General features: G+C 48.8%; 1 protein-coding gene across 1 annotated transcript in view; it reads left to right on the top strand.

Annotated features, from left to right (window-relative positions):
* Window positions 1–1,825: 1,825 nt before the first annotated feature.
* Cemip (cell migration inducing hyaluronidase 1) overlaps window positions 1,826–16,916 on the top strand; it is a 141,452-nt gene continuing 126,361 nt past the window's right edge. Inside the window, exon 1 of the mRNA XM_075952440.1 lies at window positions 1,826–2,064. Coding sequence (XP_075808555.1) covers window positions 2,012–2,064 — 53 coding nt within the window. The 5' untranslated portion in view covers window positions 1,826–2,011. The remainder of the gene's footprint in view (window positions 2,065–16,916) is intronic.

Below are 16,916 nucleotides of genomic sequence, written 5' to 3'. Positions count from 1 at the left end.
CCTCATCTCTCGTAGGCCCCAGTGGAAATGAGCTCTTCCTTAGCCTTGCAGTCTCAGGACTGTGCTCCAGCAGTTGGAAACGGGGAGTCAGACACGTGGCTCCCAGGAGGCCGATCCAAACACACTTTTCTCCACTGAGCCCATTGTTCGGACACCCAACCCAGGTCCCAGTGTTTGTGAGCCTGGGGGGATGGGTTCCTAAGAAAGGAAGGAATGCAGTGAGAGCTCACGACAGAGCTGGATGGGCACTTTACAAGGGGCTGGGTTCCGGTTCCAGCTAGAAAGGAAGGGCCAAGAAAGGAAGCCTGCCACAGAGCTCAGATCTGGTGTGCTTGGATGTCAGACTGAGCTTTCTTGATCGTTGTTTCCAGCTTTCTAGAAAGGTTTGGAGACATGCTTCCCTGGTTCCAAGTAGTGCCCAAATTTTTGCCCAGAGGACCTAGACAAAGACTTCCAAAGTCTGTACCACAAACTGGCCCCAAGACCCGGACTTAGATTCCCCACTCTGGAGAACACTGGCTACAGTGAAGCCCCTCCTGCATAGTGGTACTCACAGGTCACTGGCAGGTAGGCGAGGAAAAAATGTGTATTTAGAGACTCCCATTAACCAGAGGGGGGAGCAGAGTAACAAGTTCCTGGGGGGGGGGCACAGGATGTAGAACTGCAAAGTCCTCATCCTAGAACTAAAATGAATTGGAAAGAAAACCTCCAGTGCTTTCCACTACTTGCCAGGCTCGGAGTGGGTTAAGTAGTCGATGCTCGGGGACACCCAGTGTTAAGGAGATGCCATACTCTGTATGGACTGACTCCTGCGGCAGAGACTTAGCTCATAGGTGGTCCCTTCTTGTTTTGACCCATGGCCTGTCCCACATGCAGGATGGCAAGCCCTTGCTATGAATTAGCACCCACACTCTTCAATCTCATTGAAATCTTCTCCCTAGGCTCATGGTCAAGTAACTAGCACGTGCAGAAAACTGGTACATGAAAGTGTGATCACTCTACTTTCCCTTCTTCTGGGATGTATGTGTGTATGCATGTCGCAGGGCAGAAGTCAAGCTGCCTGGGGTGTGTCCTCACCGCACTCCCCACCCTAAGAGCTGCCCATCTCGGTTTTTTGGTTTTTCAGACAAGGTGTCTCTTTCACCTAGAACTTGCCTAGTAGGCTAGATTGGCTGGCCAGCAAGCCCGTCTCCACCTCCGCAGCACTGGGATTACAAACCAGGACCATCACCCATGGCTTTTTACATTGATTCTGGGAATTGAACTCTAGTTTTCAAGCCTGTAAGCACTCAGTGAACCCTCTTTCAAACCAAGATCTTTGGAGGGTGCATCTTCCCCTCCAAAGGACCTCTAGACCCAGGCGACTCTAGGATTCTGTTGCTATGTCAGCTGACAAAAAGGGGGAAGGGTTTGGAATCTAACAGCAGGAATGCAGAGTGGTGGCGACTCTGTGGAAGTCGCAGGCCTTTCTTTTTTCTCGTCCCTTGGGGAGGCCATTGGGTGCAAGGCGCGCTTTCACTGCTACAGACCTCCGAGATCGGCCTCGCTCGTCCTGGGCTCCAGCGCCCTCACCTGGTGGCCGTGGCACGTCCCAGCGGCGGCTCTCGGTTTTGGGTCTGCGGCTCCCCCAGCGGCCGCCAGAGCCCGCCCGGGTCCGGCCCCGCAGGCCGCCCACCTCGGTGAGTGGGAGGACCGCTGCCCCGAGAGGGGGGTAGGAAGGGGGGGGAACGGGATGAGTGCGGGCGCCGGGGGCTCGGGGTGGGGAGGAGCCAGCCCCGGAAGGCGGCTATAAAAAGCGGCGGCTCGGGCTGGCAGCTCCGAGCTAGCTAGTAAGCCAGTGAGCGCGCGGAGCCGAGCTAAGAGCGCCCGCTGCGCAGAGTGGCAGTGGTCTGGTGCCGGGGGCGCACTGTACCGAGTGAGGCCCGGATCTGCACTTCACTTCCCGCGAGCTCTCGTCCCGTTTGCTCACGCTCGGGAGCTCGACGCGTGGGATCAGATACCAGACTCCGGGATGCTGCACTCCAGGTCCCCGAGGCGTGGCACTGTCTCGGTCATCAGCCGTAGGTAAGAGAACCGCGGAGGTAAGAGGACCGGCACTGGGGCGCGAGGGCGCATGGATTTAGCCTTGCAAGAGAGAGGACAGTCGGGTTCCCGCGCCTCCTCTCGGTTTAGGGAAAACGTTGCCCTCCGTCGGCCTGTTTGTCCAGCCTGTTCTCTGCTGTCTGCCTCTGCCTGTCTGTTTTCCTGCCTGCCCGTTTGTCTGTCTGTCTGTCTATCCATGTGTATGTTGGTGGGCATACGCCCCCGTCTTACAAGTGGCAGGTGTTGGGGACACCAACGTCCAGGAACGCATTCGACGGGAGGCTTTGCTTAGGTTGTCCTCCTGTGAATGGCACTAGATGCCCACACAAACGACTCTCTCACTGAAAAGCGATGGTCCCGAAGCAGGTCTCGGAAGGAGCCCAGTCAAACAAGCTTACGCCGTGGTTAGTGGTCGCGAGCCTCACAAGTCTGCACCTTGTCGCTTCCGCTTTGGCAAGGTCTCCTGGGTTCCCTCTGCCGTCAGCCTCTGCCGTCCCAGCGATGCGCTGGCACGGGGCGAGCGGAGGTGATCTGATGTTAGACGACCTCGGTGGTCCCTGCTGATATTTAAGCAAACACTAAGACTGGAAGCGCTGCAGGAATGTTTGTTGGCCCCTGGCAACGGACGTCACTGGCAAGAAGGGTCGCACAAGATAGACAGAAAAACCAAGGTCTCAGCAGGTCGCAAGCCGGATTCGTGCGCGGTTCTCCAGTTCGCCTCTCTGGGAACGAGGTCCGAGGAGATTTCGGAATGGACCCGGGAGAATGCGTGTGTTCTTGACGAGAAGGGCGGTGCACCCGTGTTCCCCAAGAGTTGGATATTCCACCCGCGCCAGGTCTGAGGTTCTCAGTCCTACTCCGAGCAGCCAACTCTGCCCACAGGTAAGAACTCCCTTTTAAAGCCAAGCTTTGGTGTGAGAGCCACGGCCTGGCTGAAGCCCTGTCCAGGAGACAGTGAGCCAGGGAGTCGTCTCCAAATCAGCGGTCTGGAGAGGGACCCCAGGCGCGCCCGCGGGCGGGGAACAGGCGACTCTGCGTGCCCAGGCGCAGCGCCACCATGGACAGCTCCCAGCTACTTCCGCCACTCGGGGCCTGTGGCCGTGAGTCTGGAGCAGTCAGGCGCCTCCTTCACCGACTCAGGTGTTGAGACAATGGGAAGGTAGAGAGGTGCTAAAAGACCTGTGGACCTAGGTGTTCTTTTTGGAGGCACTAACCGCTCAGGAGGGAGCCTACCCTGCCGGGGGCTGGGCTTTTCTTCCAGCTTGCTTCTGAGTCTGTGTAACCTCTTAATGTCACTTTAGTCTTATGTGGCACCATGGTGATCCCTCAGAGGCGTGACAGGTGCGCAGCCTTTGTTCTACGATCCAGGCGGTGAGATAAAAGTACCTGCAATTAGGTTTAGAACTAAACTGCTTTCAGTGTAGGGCATAAGGCCATTTTTTATTAAGCAATTTAATAACTATGGTAATGAATCAGTACTTTAGTTTCACAGTCTATGACAGAATGGAGAAGAAAAATTTGACATAAGACAAAATTTCAAGGAAGTGTCTAAGAGGGTGTGCAAAATGAGCTGTCCTCTTTTTGATCCTAACAGTGTCCCCTAAAGGACTCTGTAGGCAGCTTCCGAGGGCTCTGCTTAGCCCAGGAGATGATGGTTCAGACTGATTACTTGGGAACTGGGTGAGGGTTTGTTTCCTTCTTCTAGCAAGAAATGATACTGCATGGGCTTTTCTTGTCAGGACCACCTATACCAGTGGCTCTCCACCTTCCTAATGCTGTGACCCTTTGATACAGTTCCTCATGTTGTGGTGACCCCCCCAGCCCATAAAACTAGTTTCATTGCTACTTAACTGTAATTTTTCTGTTATGAATGTATTGCAAATATCTGTCTTTTCTGATGGGGGATAAGAACCACTGACCATACCAAAACACAGAAGTGTGCGTGTTCCTTCATTTTAAAAATTACAAATTACAAATCAGAAGGTCATTTCTGCTTGTGATGGAAGAATATGTATAATAAATAATAAAAACAAGAGGGGGGAAGGAGGAGAGAGAGAGCAAAATCTGTGACTTTGGGAAATTCAACTAAATGTCATGAGTCAGTGAGGGCAAGGTGAATCTATCAGTGACTAGGGAAATTACTGGTATAGAGCAAAGTATTTAAGTTCGGTGCTGAGCAGAGAGCACGCGTAAAGTGGTCCTGGTTACATATGCATTTCAAAATGCTCTGCTTTTGTCTGAGCTGTGTTTAGCCACCCAGTGGCCTCTTTCTTAACTCCGCAATTAGTTGGGAGTGACTCCATTGCCATTTTATTGTCATATTTGACTCCTCGCTGATGGAACGGAAAGATACGTTGAAGGGTTTTTATTGTTTCTCCACCTGTCCCACTTGGAGGAAATAGTTTTTTTTTAAAAAAAGAAAGTAATTTTCACCTCATCATTCCAGCCCTTTGACCTAGATGATCATGCCTTTCTGCACTTTTTCTCACACGATCTGCTACAGGGCCTCACTCTTTTGTTGAGGCCTAGCACCCTTGGGGTACAGGTTAGAGAGAGTCTTCAAGACCTTGTTTCTAGATAAAGTTCTAGTTGGCTGCAGAGGAAAGACATTGACCTTATCAGACTAGAGTGGTCCCACCATACACTCTCTTACATGCTTGAGTTTTGCTCGGACATGACAACCTGACCAAGACACTTTGCTCACAGTATTTTGGTCCTCACTGGATTTGGAGGTCTCCCTAAGTTTCTCATTTTTGGGTTCTATCTGGTAGAAACCACTAGCATATGACACGCCACAGAGATTTGGGCAGTGGAGCTACAAGCACACAGTATTGTAGTTAGATCTCTCCCCCACTCCCTGTGTGCATGCACCTGTATCTATTCCTGCCAGTTTCCCATTCTAGTGTGCTCAGAATTTCCTTCGTCCCCTCTCTCAGTAGATCAGAAGGATGCTTTGTTTCCTCCACTTGAAAGGAAAATGGAGCTCATGAACAGCCTACCCATGCTGGGAGTCTCTCTCTGACTTTCATCCACTGATGATGCGGCTACAAAAGAAGGTTCTGGGTCCCCACCTCACCCTGAAGTTTGGGCTGTCTTCTGGTCACACGGAGTCCCATCTCCAGTGTCCCTGTAGCTTCCAGGTAAGAAAATGACTGAACCATAGGACACTCCAGGGAAGCAAGGCCAACGAGGGGAGAAAGTGGCCTGGGTGGAAGAGGAGCTCATCGTTGGTTCTGTAGCATTCTGTCTGCGGCGGCTGTGTCTGAGTCTTTGGGACAGACGGATCAGATGGCAAAGGTGACATTTTGTGAGAAAGTAAGGGCAACTCTAGTTACTCTCGTTGGCTCCCTTGAAGCCTGCGGCATGAGTGACCCCTTTTAGTCCCGTGCAGTGCTGGCAGACCAGCAGCATCACGTGGATCAAGTGCATATGTTGCATTTTATCTATAGCTCAAAGGCACGTGTTTGCATGGAGGTGGGCTGGCCTAAGGGAACAAAGTCGTGTTTGTGAGCATCATCCCTCAAGACTCCCTAACTGCAACCGTCTGGTTGGCATGTATCTTTGCACCTGGTGGCAAACACACAGATATTTGATCTTATCAGAGAGATGTGGCAGCTGTCTTTTCTGGTCTTCATCACTAAGAAGGCAGCTCCAGTTTCCTCGGAACGGGATCTTGCCCGCTTGACTCTGGTGGAGTTGGCAGCAGTTGGGCGAGGGTACGGGGGAAATTCTCAGGGCCATGTGTTTCTTTCTGTTGTCCTGTCAGTTACTCCGCCTGATCATCACCTCCCCCCAAGGCTTACATGTAGGAACTGTGCAGATTCGGATAGGATGGTGGCTGTCATGGTGACTTTTATCAGTCTCCTCCACACCTTGCTGTCTAATCACTCCCTTGGGGCCACCCTGGCCTCTCTGGCAGGTTCTGCGGTTTTCCCTTTATCTTCCGTCTGCCCTGGTGCCAGGCTTTGTTCTAGCCTAGGTCTCTGGCACGGAGGCTGCTTGCTGAGAAATGTCATCAAATATACATTACACTGCTCCTCAGGTCCCTTGGTGCCAGGAAACACACTTTCCCACCCAGAGGAGCTCTTTCCTGCTGCTGTTTTTTTCCAGGGCCTGTCCCTGGACTCTGCTTGGCTCTTCTAAGTTCTGCTTGGCTCCAGGAAGCTAATATGGCCTTTTCTTCCCAGCCCTGCAAGGGAGGGGTCCTTGGAAACCTAGGCAGGCTTTCCCTGCAAAAGCACCCGCTCTGAGCGAGTATCTCTCTCTCCACCCTAGACTCTCTCTCTTAGGCTCCTTGCCTAGGGAACTCACTAGGCGTTTTGCTTTGAATCTTCTGCAAGGGCAGTGAGACCACAAGGATTACCCGCAACCTTATAGTGCTCGAAACAACTGCATTGGAAAGAGCTGTGCATTTTCCCTCCGTCTGCTGAGGAAGTTAGCTATCAGGTATTTTCTATTACAGGGAAGCCATGAGCAGAGAGACTGGTGGCTTTGCCATGCAGAGTGTCAATGGCAGACTGCTGTGTATCCTCTTGCTAGGGTCAGGAAATCTGAAGGCTTTTTCAGTGGCCTACTACAAGCTGTCCAGCCTTGAGTTGAGTGCTTCGTTCTCTTGGCCCGAGTCTCTGCAGCTGTAGAGTATGGTGCTGAAGATATTATACTGAACATGAAGGTAGTACTCAGACTTCCCTTGATGTGGTTGTACTTCTCAGGAAAGATAATGGGGACTGGAGCATCCTTGGAGACTGGATGGAAGGTGATTGCTTGCCATTCTTCTCCCAGCCTGGGAAGGCTCTCCAGATCTTGGGAAGGGTCCTTGGCTCTTCCAGACTCCTGCTTTCTTACCTTCTTACATTAGGGGAGCTTCCTGAGCTCGAACATCCACATAAGCTACGGCAAGGCTTGAGAGAGCACAACTCTGCCTTGGCAAATGCGGAGTGGACTTGGGAGGCCTGCATTTCCAACAAGCTCGGGGAGGGGTTCTGAAACCCCCTTGACTTTCTGTAACTCCAACTAACTCATTTTGGTGTTGTTGAAGTCAATTCTTGATGTCCAAGTAGATGGAGCCAAGCTGGCCCATGACCTTCTAATGACCTTATAAAAACCCTTCTAATTCCCAGAGATAATTATGGTCATTCCTAAGCTGTCTTATCAGCAGACTAAATAACTTGAACCCCTTTTCCCTGTCATAATAAATTTCCCCCAAACTCTCTGGACCCAGCTACTTTTAAGTGCGAGATTATTGTGTAAATGGCAATTTATCTTTGCCTGGCAGGAGCATTTGAATGCAATTTTGGTGGCATTAAGAGATCATTTGAAGAATTTCATCTAACCCTGGTCCCAGACAGTGAGAATGCATGTTTACATTTAAATAACTTTCCTGGACTCTAAAAGATTACATTGTTATAAAAAAGTAAAAAATGAAGTTTTAAAGTCCAATTGTCTTCCGCAGTCCCCCATCCTTGTAGCATTCCCGCAAGGGTGGGGTGGCCACGACAGATGCATTTTGGGTGCCGGAGATGCAGGTGTGTTCCTGCTGCCTGTCATCCACCACCACACTTGGAAGCTGAAAGTAGAGAAGTCTGTGATCATCTCTGTGATGGGCCTTGAATTAGTTTCTGGGGAGGTAGATTTGAAGACAGGGTCCAAGATCTCTATAAGAGTTAACAGTCTACAGGGAGGACAGACCTCCAAGTCAGGAGGGGGACCAGGATAGAGGACTCACAATGTGGAGGTTAGGACTAACTGGGGGATCAGAGGAGCTATTGACTCAGCTGGAGCTGGAGCGAGGAAGCTTCGTGGAAGTCCAGAAGGGTTAATGGCCATTTTTAACATAGGCGATAATGGGATTCTGAGAGGGGGGAGCTTTAAAACACTCCCCACAGAGAGAATGGCGCAGAGAAAGATCCAGAAGGCCAACAGCACTAAATGGCTCCCTTCCTGCAACTCTCTGGTTTATATGTGACTCGGGACACAGGCTCCCTGATGTGCCCAGACTTTGGGCTACACCATTGGAGAAGCCTGCCAAACAGTGGTAGGTAGGTCTTGGGGTCTTTTGTCTGCTGCACTATGGGTTTTAAAGAGGACTTTAACTATAAAATTTATTCCTCTCATCTGACTAAATCCCATTCACAAACCAGATTTTAAAAAGTCTCTATGGCTAGGAGGGGAGCAGTATTTGTGCTGAGGCCCACAAGAGCTTCCAAAGATCCTTCTGGGTTCCCAGGCACACAGCTGAAAAGCCTTTGTCCGGCCTCTTCTTGTTTTGCTCCAGGCAGCCATATTAGTGGAGTTATCTTAAGTTTCAGTATGGTCTATCTTGCTGCGTCTTTCAAATATTTCAATGTCTTGCTGTTTTTTTTTTTTTTTAATGGTGTCTGTATGTGCGTGTCATCAGTTTCCAAAGGAATAAGACCAGAGTTCTTTTGCACGTTTTAACCTGAAGAATACAGAGGATAAGGGTTGCTATTGGCAAAGGCTCTCCGGCAGAAAACGCCAGTTGAGCGCACCCTGGGAGGAAGCAATACAGCTGTGAACTATCTGCAAAAATAGGCTTGTTTATTTTCAAACCTGTCAATCAGCCTTAAACCTCTTAGACTTTCATCTGTAGTGAAAAAGAATCGTTTATTTCCTGGATGTAAAATGTTAACACATTCTACTGAGCACCTTGGACCTCTTTTCCTTAAAGCAAGATAGCCCAGTTTGAATGTCAAGTGTTTTTGAAGGAGGAGGCCCTAGAAGGGGGAGAGGGGTATAAGGCTGATAGGTTGGCATGGGAGAGTTTGGCTAGCAAGGTAGTTCAGGTGTGGTTCTTGTGAGCCCCCTACAAAACTCTCTCCTAAGGAGGAAACTGATACCCTGAGTGGAGCACCATTTCAATAGAACCTGCCCATCACTGATGAGTGGTCCCAGTCATTTTAAAGGGGATCTGGAAAGTCACTTCTGGGGCTGGTTCCAGCTCTTCCAGCATAACCATATACAGTATTTAAGATGACGAAAGCAAGTCTTGCTTAGCCCAGAGAACTTAGAAATCACCCAGACTTGGCAGAGACACGCAGCATACTGGCACACGGGATCTCCAGGGATAGGCATCTGTGGTTGCCTGGAGTTCCTTCTGTCTATTGGGCAGTTTAGGGAAGGCTGGAGAAAAAGGGTGATCAATGACTCTTCTCTCTGGGGGAGCATCTGGCCTTCACCCCACATTGCCACAGCAGCCAGAACCCTGTATGCAGACGGGCTCCCAAAGCATGGAGTCTTTGCCTTTCCCGCCTTCCTAGGCTTTTCCTTGGGCTATACTCAGAGTAGTTCCTGAATTGCCCTGGTGTCTCGACAGAGGTGACCACAGACCCTGGTTCTCTCAGTCACATGGAACTGTCTGGGAGACTAGCGGGTGGCAAGTTTGAGTCATCCTTGACGCGGGTGTAGAGGCCACTGCTTGGTTATAAGTAGACTTCACCTCTTCCCTCCACGTTCCTGAGGGGCCAGGTACCTGCAGATGGGATCTGAGGACACACCTGTGTGGCGCTTCTGTTCAGCTTTTAGCTCAAGGCATGACTTGCCTGCCTTCTTTATCAAAGAATGTTTGTGTGTCTGCGTATGTGCATGTATTTGTATGTGTATACCTGTAGAGGCCAGAGGTCAATATATCAATTGTTCTCTATCTACCTGTTTGGAGAAAACACCTCTCGCTGAACCTGGTGATTCAACTGTCAGTTGGTCAGTGAACTTTAGAGATCCTCTTGTCCCTGCCACCTCAGAGCTGGGATTATAAACACGTGCCACTGTCTCTGGAGATCAAATCCAGCTCCTCATGCTTGGAGAGCAAGCGCTTTACCAGGTGAGCCATCTCCCTGCCCTTTTGCCTGCCTCCTGCAGACGACACCTGTCACACTGTCTGGTGGGACACTTGTTCCTGCCCTCTCGGTGTGGTGGGACACAGCTGTTCTTCCTCTAACCAACAGTAGAGATGATCAGCCCCCGCAGGAGTGCCGAGAGAGCAAGCTTGAGCAGGGGGAAAAATGTTTTTAAACAAGCCAGTGGTTTGTGACCAGCGCATTTCGAAGCTGGCTTGCAGGCACTGAGTAATTTGCACGTGTGCTCATTTTCCAGAGGATTGGGTTCAAAAAAACCTCAGACACCACCGCTAAGTACTTTTCCTTTCCTTCCCTTGAAGAATCATGTTGGTTTCGGAGGAATTTAATCCATACGTTTCAGATCCATTTCCATGTGACTCAGCAAAATGTTGCATTTCTCCACCGTTGCTCAACCCCGCGTGAGGTCACACATTCCTCTTCGCCCTGACTCATGCTTGCTCTTCACAGCTGAGTGACTCCACAGCCACTCATGGCACACTGGGAAGCGTATGAACCGGAGGCAAAGGGGGAAAATGAGCCGTTATACTGAGTCTATTTTCTTTTTTCTCTTTTTAAACTGATTCTGTTTTCACTTAGTATTTTGTTCCTGGGCTCTATCATGGGTGTTTTGGCTGTATTTTTAAATGTTGGATTGCAGTATCATTTATATATTAAGGACTGAGCTTTCTGTCCCTCCTCACGTTTTGTTTTTCTGGGTTTTTGTTTGTTTGGGAGATGTTCTCTATATTTTATACCTAGCGTGAGTATTTTATTTGCCTCACCCTCGGTCATGGTGGCTCAAGCAAGCCTCTGGGATGCTAAGGGCACTTGTGACTCTTTGGGGATGTGAGACTCTTTGGAGCTGGGGCACGAGAGGCACTTGACTCAGGAACTGAAGTTACCCATTTCCTCTTCCCTTGCTTACCTATGTTTCTGGTTGAGGAGAAACAAGTGGCCTGCAGGAGGCTCTTTGGCAGATTTCATGGTACCACAATGCCACTGTGCCTGTGACTTCTTCCCCTACCCCTTCTCTAGGACTGCATGCATCCCAGGCTGGCCGAGAGCTTACTCTGTAGCTGAGGATAACCTTGAATTGTTGATTCTCCTGCTTCTACCTGCAAAGTACGGGGGATATAGTGTATGCCATCAGGCCCAGTGTACATGGTACTGGGGATGGAATCCAAGGTCCTGGGCATGCTGGGTAAACTTTCCACTGATTGAGCTACATCCTCAGCCCATATCCCAGGACTCTGAAAAGGCCCTGATACCAAATAAGAGATTTTTTTGTTCTTTGTTCTGTTCTAGGTAGTGAGAGAAAAAGCAGTTGTAGGGTTTGGGCTACAGGATTTCCAGATAGTTGGTTTTCTTCTTACCAAAATGGCTTGGCAAAAGCACAAAGGCCTGGCCATATCGTTGGTATGTAAACGCATCATCACTCCCAACAGCTCGATGATGCTGCTGACCACGTAATTGCGGGTTGGATATGTGCTGAGGCTTCTCAGGTGGCTGAGGAAGAGTTTACATCTGATTCAGATTTTAAAATCATAGGGCAGGATTGGTACAAATGGCTGCGTATCAACATCTGGAATTTTCTGAGAATGTCCGGGGAACGAAGCATTTTTTTTTTCCTTTAAACATGCCCATCTACTGTTGCTTTAAATAAGATGCTATTTCTGGCATAAAAACAGAGGTGATGCTTCTTTCAAATCTTGCTCCACAAGCATAAACCCGAGCCTATGCTTTGGGGAGGTTGCCTGAGGACACTGGGATCTGGGGACCGAAAGGGGGAGGCATAATTTGAACAGTGTCTGTGCTTCTTTCACAGTTGACTGGCGATCATTCTGGAGAATGTGGTTCCTTTTAGCTGGAGATGACTTCTCTGTCATCACCGAGAGTGCAATCAATGGCCCTTGCCTCATTCAGAAACAGAATCCCCACCTGGCACAAAGTAGAGACCTGTGTACAATTTTTGCCAGTGACTAGCATGGAGTAGGAACATACATAGTTCTTGTTAGGTCTCACAGCCTGTCCAAATATCTAGAAATGAGCTCAAATCTGGACTCCAGGAGGATTTCTGGTGGCTAGAGAAAAGCCAGCATTCCTCAGGAATTTCTTAAGCCAGGTCGTTCCCAGATGCAAAAGGAGTCATTTCCCTGACCTCTGGCAGAAGGGGCATTATTGCTCCGTGGTTATATATCTGTGGTTGGTATATCAAAGTCCCCCATGCCAGCCTCCTGGCCCTTCCCTCCCCCAGCTACTCACCCTTCTTACAACCTGCTATTCCCTACTACTACTACTTCTTCTTCCTCTTCTCTCTCTCTCCCTCTCCTTCTTCCTCTACCCTCTCTCCTCTCCTCTCCCTTCTTCTTCTTCTTCTTCTTCTTCTTCTTCTTCTTCTTCTTCTTCTTCTTCTTCTTCTTCTTCTTCTTCTTCTTCTTCTTCTTCTTCTTCTTCTTCTTCTTCTTCCCCCCTCTCTCTCTCTCTCTCTCTCTCTCTCTCTCTCTCTCTCTCTCTCTCGTTTTTCCAGCCCTGATCATGTCCACTTTGCTGGCCATGTTCATTTCCTTTCTTTTTCTCTCTAATATTTACAATAAAAACCCTAACCATACCATGGGACAGTCATGTCACATTGGCAGGATTTTTTTTCCTGCACCCTCCCCCCTCCCACTCCCTTTCCTTTTAGCGAGACACTGTTTCAAAGGAAAGTTACCAGCCTGGTCTTCAACTAACTGTATAACCCTAGCAAACCTTCAACTTTCAATCCTCCTGCCTCAGCCTCCTGAGTAGCTGGGATTTCAGGCCTGGGCCACCAGGGTTGGCGATGCTCATTCTTCTATATTTTGCCCAGGGGGTAGGGCAAAGGTAGTGACTACCTGTCACCTTCTGAGATGTCTGTGCTCCTGTGGCCTTGAGGTGATTCCTGCCATTTAAATTACTATCTGGGGTTTATTGAGCATTTGCAAAGTTTAGGTCCACGTCAAACACTTTGTACACACCACCTCAATTTATCTACACGACAACCGTGACAGACCTTTGCCCCATTTTGCACTTGGAAGGGGGCCCAGTAAGGTGGCAGGATTTAGTCAAGATCACCCAGTTTGAAGGGGTAGAGCTGAAACCTGGGATCCAGGCCGCAGGACCTATAAAAGGCCACATTCTTAATAATGACTGCTGTGGCTTGATTCTTGCGTTTTGGCAGAACGTGTTTAGGGGGAATGTTATCCTTGTCGCTAGAGCAAGTTGAAAGGAATTCCAACCCCAAGGCAGTCACTGTTAAAGTGTGGACCTTTTCTGACCCCCGGAGATTAAGGATAACATCATTGTCTCTCCACAATGGAGCCGCTCACAGCTTAGCTGGAGAGATAGACAGACAGCCGTCTTCCAATCTGGGCTGTAAGAGGGTGTGAACAAAGCAATATGGGGTGTCACTGCGGAGAGCACAAACAGCTCCGCAGGGAAGGCTTCTCGGAGGCTGCAGACCTCCTGAAGGATGCAATCCACTTCTAAAGCAGAGTGCAGTGTGCTGGCCAGAGAGGGTTAGCAAGAGCCTTGGCCAAAGGCCCAGGAGCTTGGAAGTGAATATTTGGAGGTCTGTGAGTCTCTTGGGACTGGAGATGAGACCCCGAGGGAGGAGTCTGTAAGCCTAAGCCTTTAACCCCAGTGGCTCTGAATGGAGAAGCCAAGTGGCCAGGAGGCAGCCATTAGCTCCCAGGGCAGGTGGGCTTAGATGGTGATAGTCCTGGCAGCCAGTGCATTCCAGAATCCCCATGGAGAGGCTAACTTTTCCAGTACTGAGTAGACTCACAGACCTGAGGGAAAGTGACGCTGTCAGGCTTACTCATGGCCACCAGAGCCATGGGAAGCGGCTCACAGGAGTCTCTGCATGGGAAGCATCTGGGAGTCTTAGTGTGCTGACTCCCAGGGACGTGGGATCGATTGCCATGCAGAAAAGCCTCAAGGCTTTGAGGTAACAACATTTATCTCAACTGCCTGACAATAACCCCCTGTAATGTTTGAGCAATCCTTGCTTTCTGTGTCAGGAATCGGGACGGGGGCAGCATATTCATCCTGTAGTCTCTTATGATGTTTAAAGCTTTTCCTGATTCTCCAAAACTTCTTGGGATGCTCGGTTTCTACAGGATGTCTTTTCAACCAAAACGTATCCTTTGCTTACTTGACTTAAGCTGACTAATTTAGCAGGATGATGGAGTTGGTTCATAATATCCCAGAGGCTACTGGGAGACGACTGTCCAAAGCCTCACGGTTCCATAGAAGTCCTGTGGGAACCTTAGACAAGGTTAGAGTATTCTAGTCATCCTGTGAACGTGAAAAGGGTGGGCAAAATTCATTTTTGTGGGACTGGGGAGATGGTTCAGCCATAAAGTACTAGATAAGCATGAAGACCTGAGCTCAGAGTTCCTGCATCCATGTAAATGCTGGATGAGTGTGACGGCCCACCCGTAATCCCAGCCATCACTTGGAAAGCAGAAATAAAAGATCCCCAGAGCAAACTGAATAGCTAGACTGAGTTGGAAAACTCTGGCTTCAAGCAAGAGAACTTTTCTCAACATTTATAAGCTTAGAGAGTGGTTGACCGATACCCATCATCAACTTCTGGCTTCCATGTGTGTGTGCGCATGTATACACACACACACACAATCACACACATATATAAACACATAATACACATGCATATAAAAAAGCTCATTAATTTTCACAATATACTTTCTCATAGTCTAACGCCTACAAAATATTGCAACTTCAACAACCATTCATAGAGAGTAGTCATTCTAAAAATACTGAGAATAGTGTGCCTTTTTATAACAAGTCTTCAAAAGTAGCGTGTGTTTCACTTCGGGCACATCTCAGGCACCCTACCTGGTCTTCCCTCTCTGCCATCTTCCAGCTGTGTGGACAGTGTGGTCCAGAGGGGGACATCAGGGAGAAGCAGTACACAGCACACATGCAGACGCTTCTAATTGTGGTCGGTGACCTGAATCAAGGGTGTGAGGGTCTCAGGAGGGACAATAGTCAGGGATTCTGGCTGCAGGTGTCTGGCTGGTAGAGACTGAAGTACGAGTTAGGGGAAAGGTTCTTTTTATTTTTTATTTTAAGAGGATCCCTCCGGTAACTCTCAGAAGATTCATATGAGTGGGGGTGGTGTTGATAGGCCATGGTTAGCAAGAAAAGAGGCACAGGAGGCTAGGAGGCTGGGGTCAGGGCAAGGCTATAGAAGCTGGGAGTGGGGGAAAGAGAGTGTGGACGGATCTGAGTGGAGTTCAGGGGATACAACGAACATCACTGGGCAGTGGATCGGACACAGGCTGGTGGAGAGAGGGGGTCCTGGAAACTTCAGTCTGGAAGTGCATTGGGAAGACTAGAGAGGGTTTGGGTTAGACACGTGTATGCTAGATCACTGGTTACCAAGCAAAGAACCCTGAAAATTCAACAGCATTATCAATTGCTCGAAAACAAAAACACTTTCTTTAAAATACTGTGGCATTTTAGGTAGCTCTCAATAAGAATGTTATAAAATTACTTTTGATCTATTTTGCAATTTGTTATTATTATTATTCACAAAACTAAGCAAGTGAGCAGAGATTTGGGTTATCTTCCTTGTTGGTCACTCTCAGAATGGTTGAGTGAGTCTTAAATGGTGAACTGTGGTGAGATCCAGGGCCACTAGTGTCTGCCCTCCGTGCTCCCATTTTTATCCCAGAGTGCTCCAATGGAGACGGCCAGGAAAGGAAGGAGCAGACTATGGAATTCTGGGTGAAAAACTCTTATCGCAGGACTCTTGGTGGGTGCTTTGTGTCCCAATCTAGGGGTGTGATAAGCCACCTGTGCATCTATCGGTCTGACCTGTTTACTGAAGGATCTAGATGGGGTTAAGAGCTCTGAGCCTCTGTCAGGGAGCTTGATAAAACCATGAGCTACCGCGTTTGCTTAGGCCTTTCCTTCTAAAGGCATTTATTAATCAGCTGCGCACCAGAGGGGGGGGCACAAACCAGATGACCGCCTCTTCTAACCCTGAGATAGCGGTGGAAGCAGGTGGGGTGCGATCACATGAGAATAATATATGATCAGAAAAGACACAGGGAGGAAAAGGGCTGGGAAGGGCGCCTTCATTCTTGAGGAAGCTGAAGCTTATTTGAACATTAGCAATGAGAATTTATCTGTTGATCAGGGATGGGCATTCTGGGCAAAGAGAGATCAGAGAGCCTGGTGTAGTGAAGGAGCCATGAGCTCCTAGGGGTTCGAGGTTTTTCAGGACTGCAAGAGAACGTGACCTCACTAACATGGGTGCAATGCCAAAATGTTTCCAGCTTTTAAAGCCACTGTGTAGAAAGAAAATGCCCAGGTGTGTGTGTGGTCATTCATTCATTTCCTTGGAAAGTCATTCATTCATCTCCTTGTTTATCCAACCACTCATCGTACTAATATTTAGGGGTATCTTCTGGTACTATACTAAATCAATCTGATTTAAAAGTTTCTGGAGAAAGAAGCGATGACTGAGGACTAGGGAAGATATCTGATTAAATGTTTTAAAAGAATATACATGTTGCCTATGCGTGCACATTTAACAGGCTCGTACAATATAAATAATACCACCACATAGCTAGATGTAAGTCCTAGTTCGGTTTCTATTGCTATGGTAAAACACCATGACCATAAGCAACTTGGGGAGGAGAGGATTTATTTCATCTTACAACTCTTGGTCACAGCCTCTCAATGAGGGAAGTCCTGGCAGGAACTTGCAGAGACTCTGCAGAGGCCATGCATTAATGTTACTTACTGGCTTGCCCCTCTTGGTTTTCTCAGCCTAGTTTCTTATGCAACCCAGGGCCACCTGCCAAAGGGTGGCACCGTTCCCTGTTGGCTGGGTTCTCCCCCATTAATCTTTAGTCAAGAAAACGTCCTATGGTCTTGTTTATAGGGAATCTGGTGGAGGCATTTTTTTCAATTAAGGTTCCTTTTCCC

Source organism: Microtus pennsylvanicus, chromosome 18, assembly GCF_037038515.1.
Source record: "Microtus pennsylvanicus isolate mMicPen1 chromosome 18, mMicPen1.hap1, whole genome shotgun sequence".
In the NCBI taxonomy this organism is placed as follows: Eukaryota; Metazoa; Chordata; class Mammalia; order Rodentia; family Cricetidae; genus Microtus; species Microtus pennsylvanicus.
Note: the sequence above shows the minus strand (reverse complement) of the source record. Positions and strands in the feature narration are given on the sequence as shown.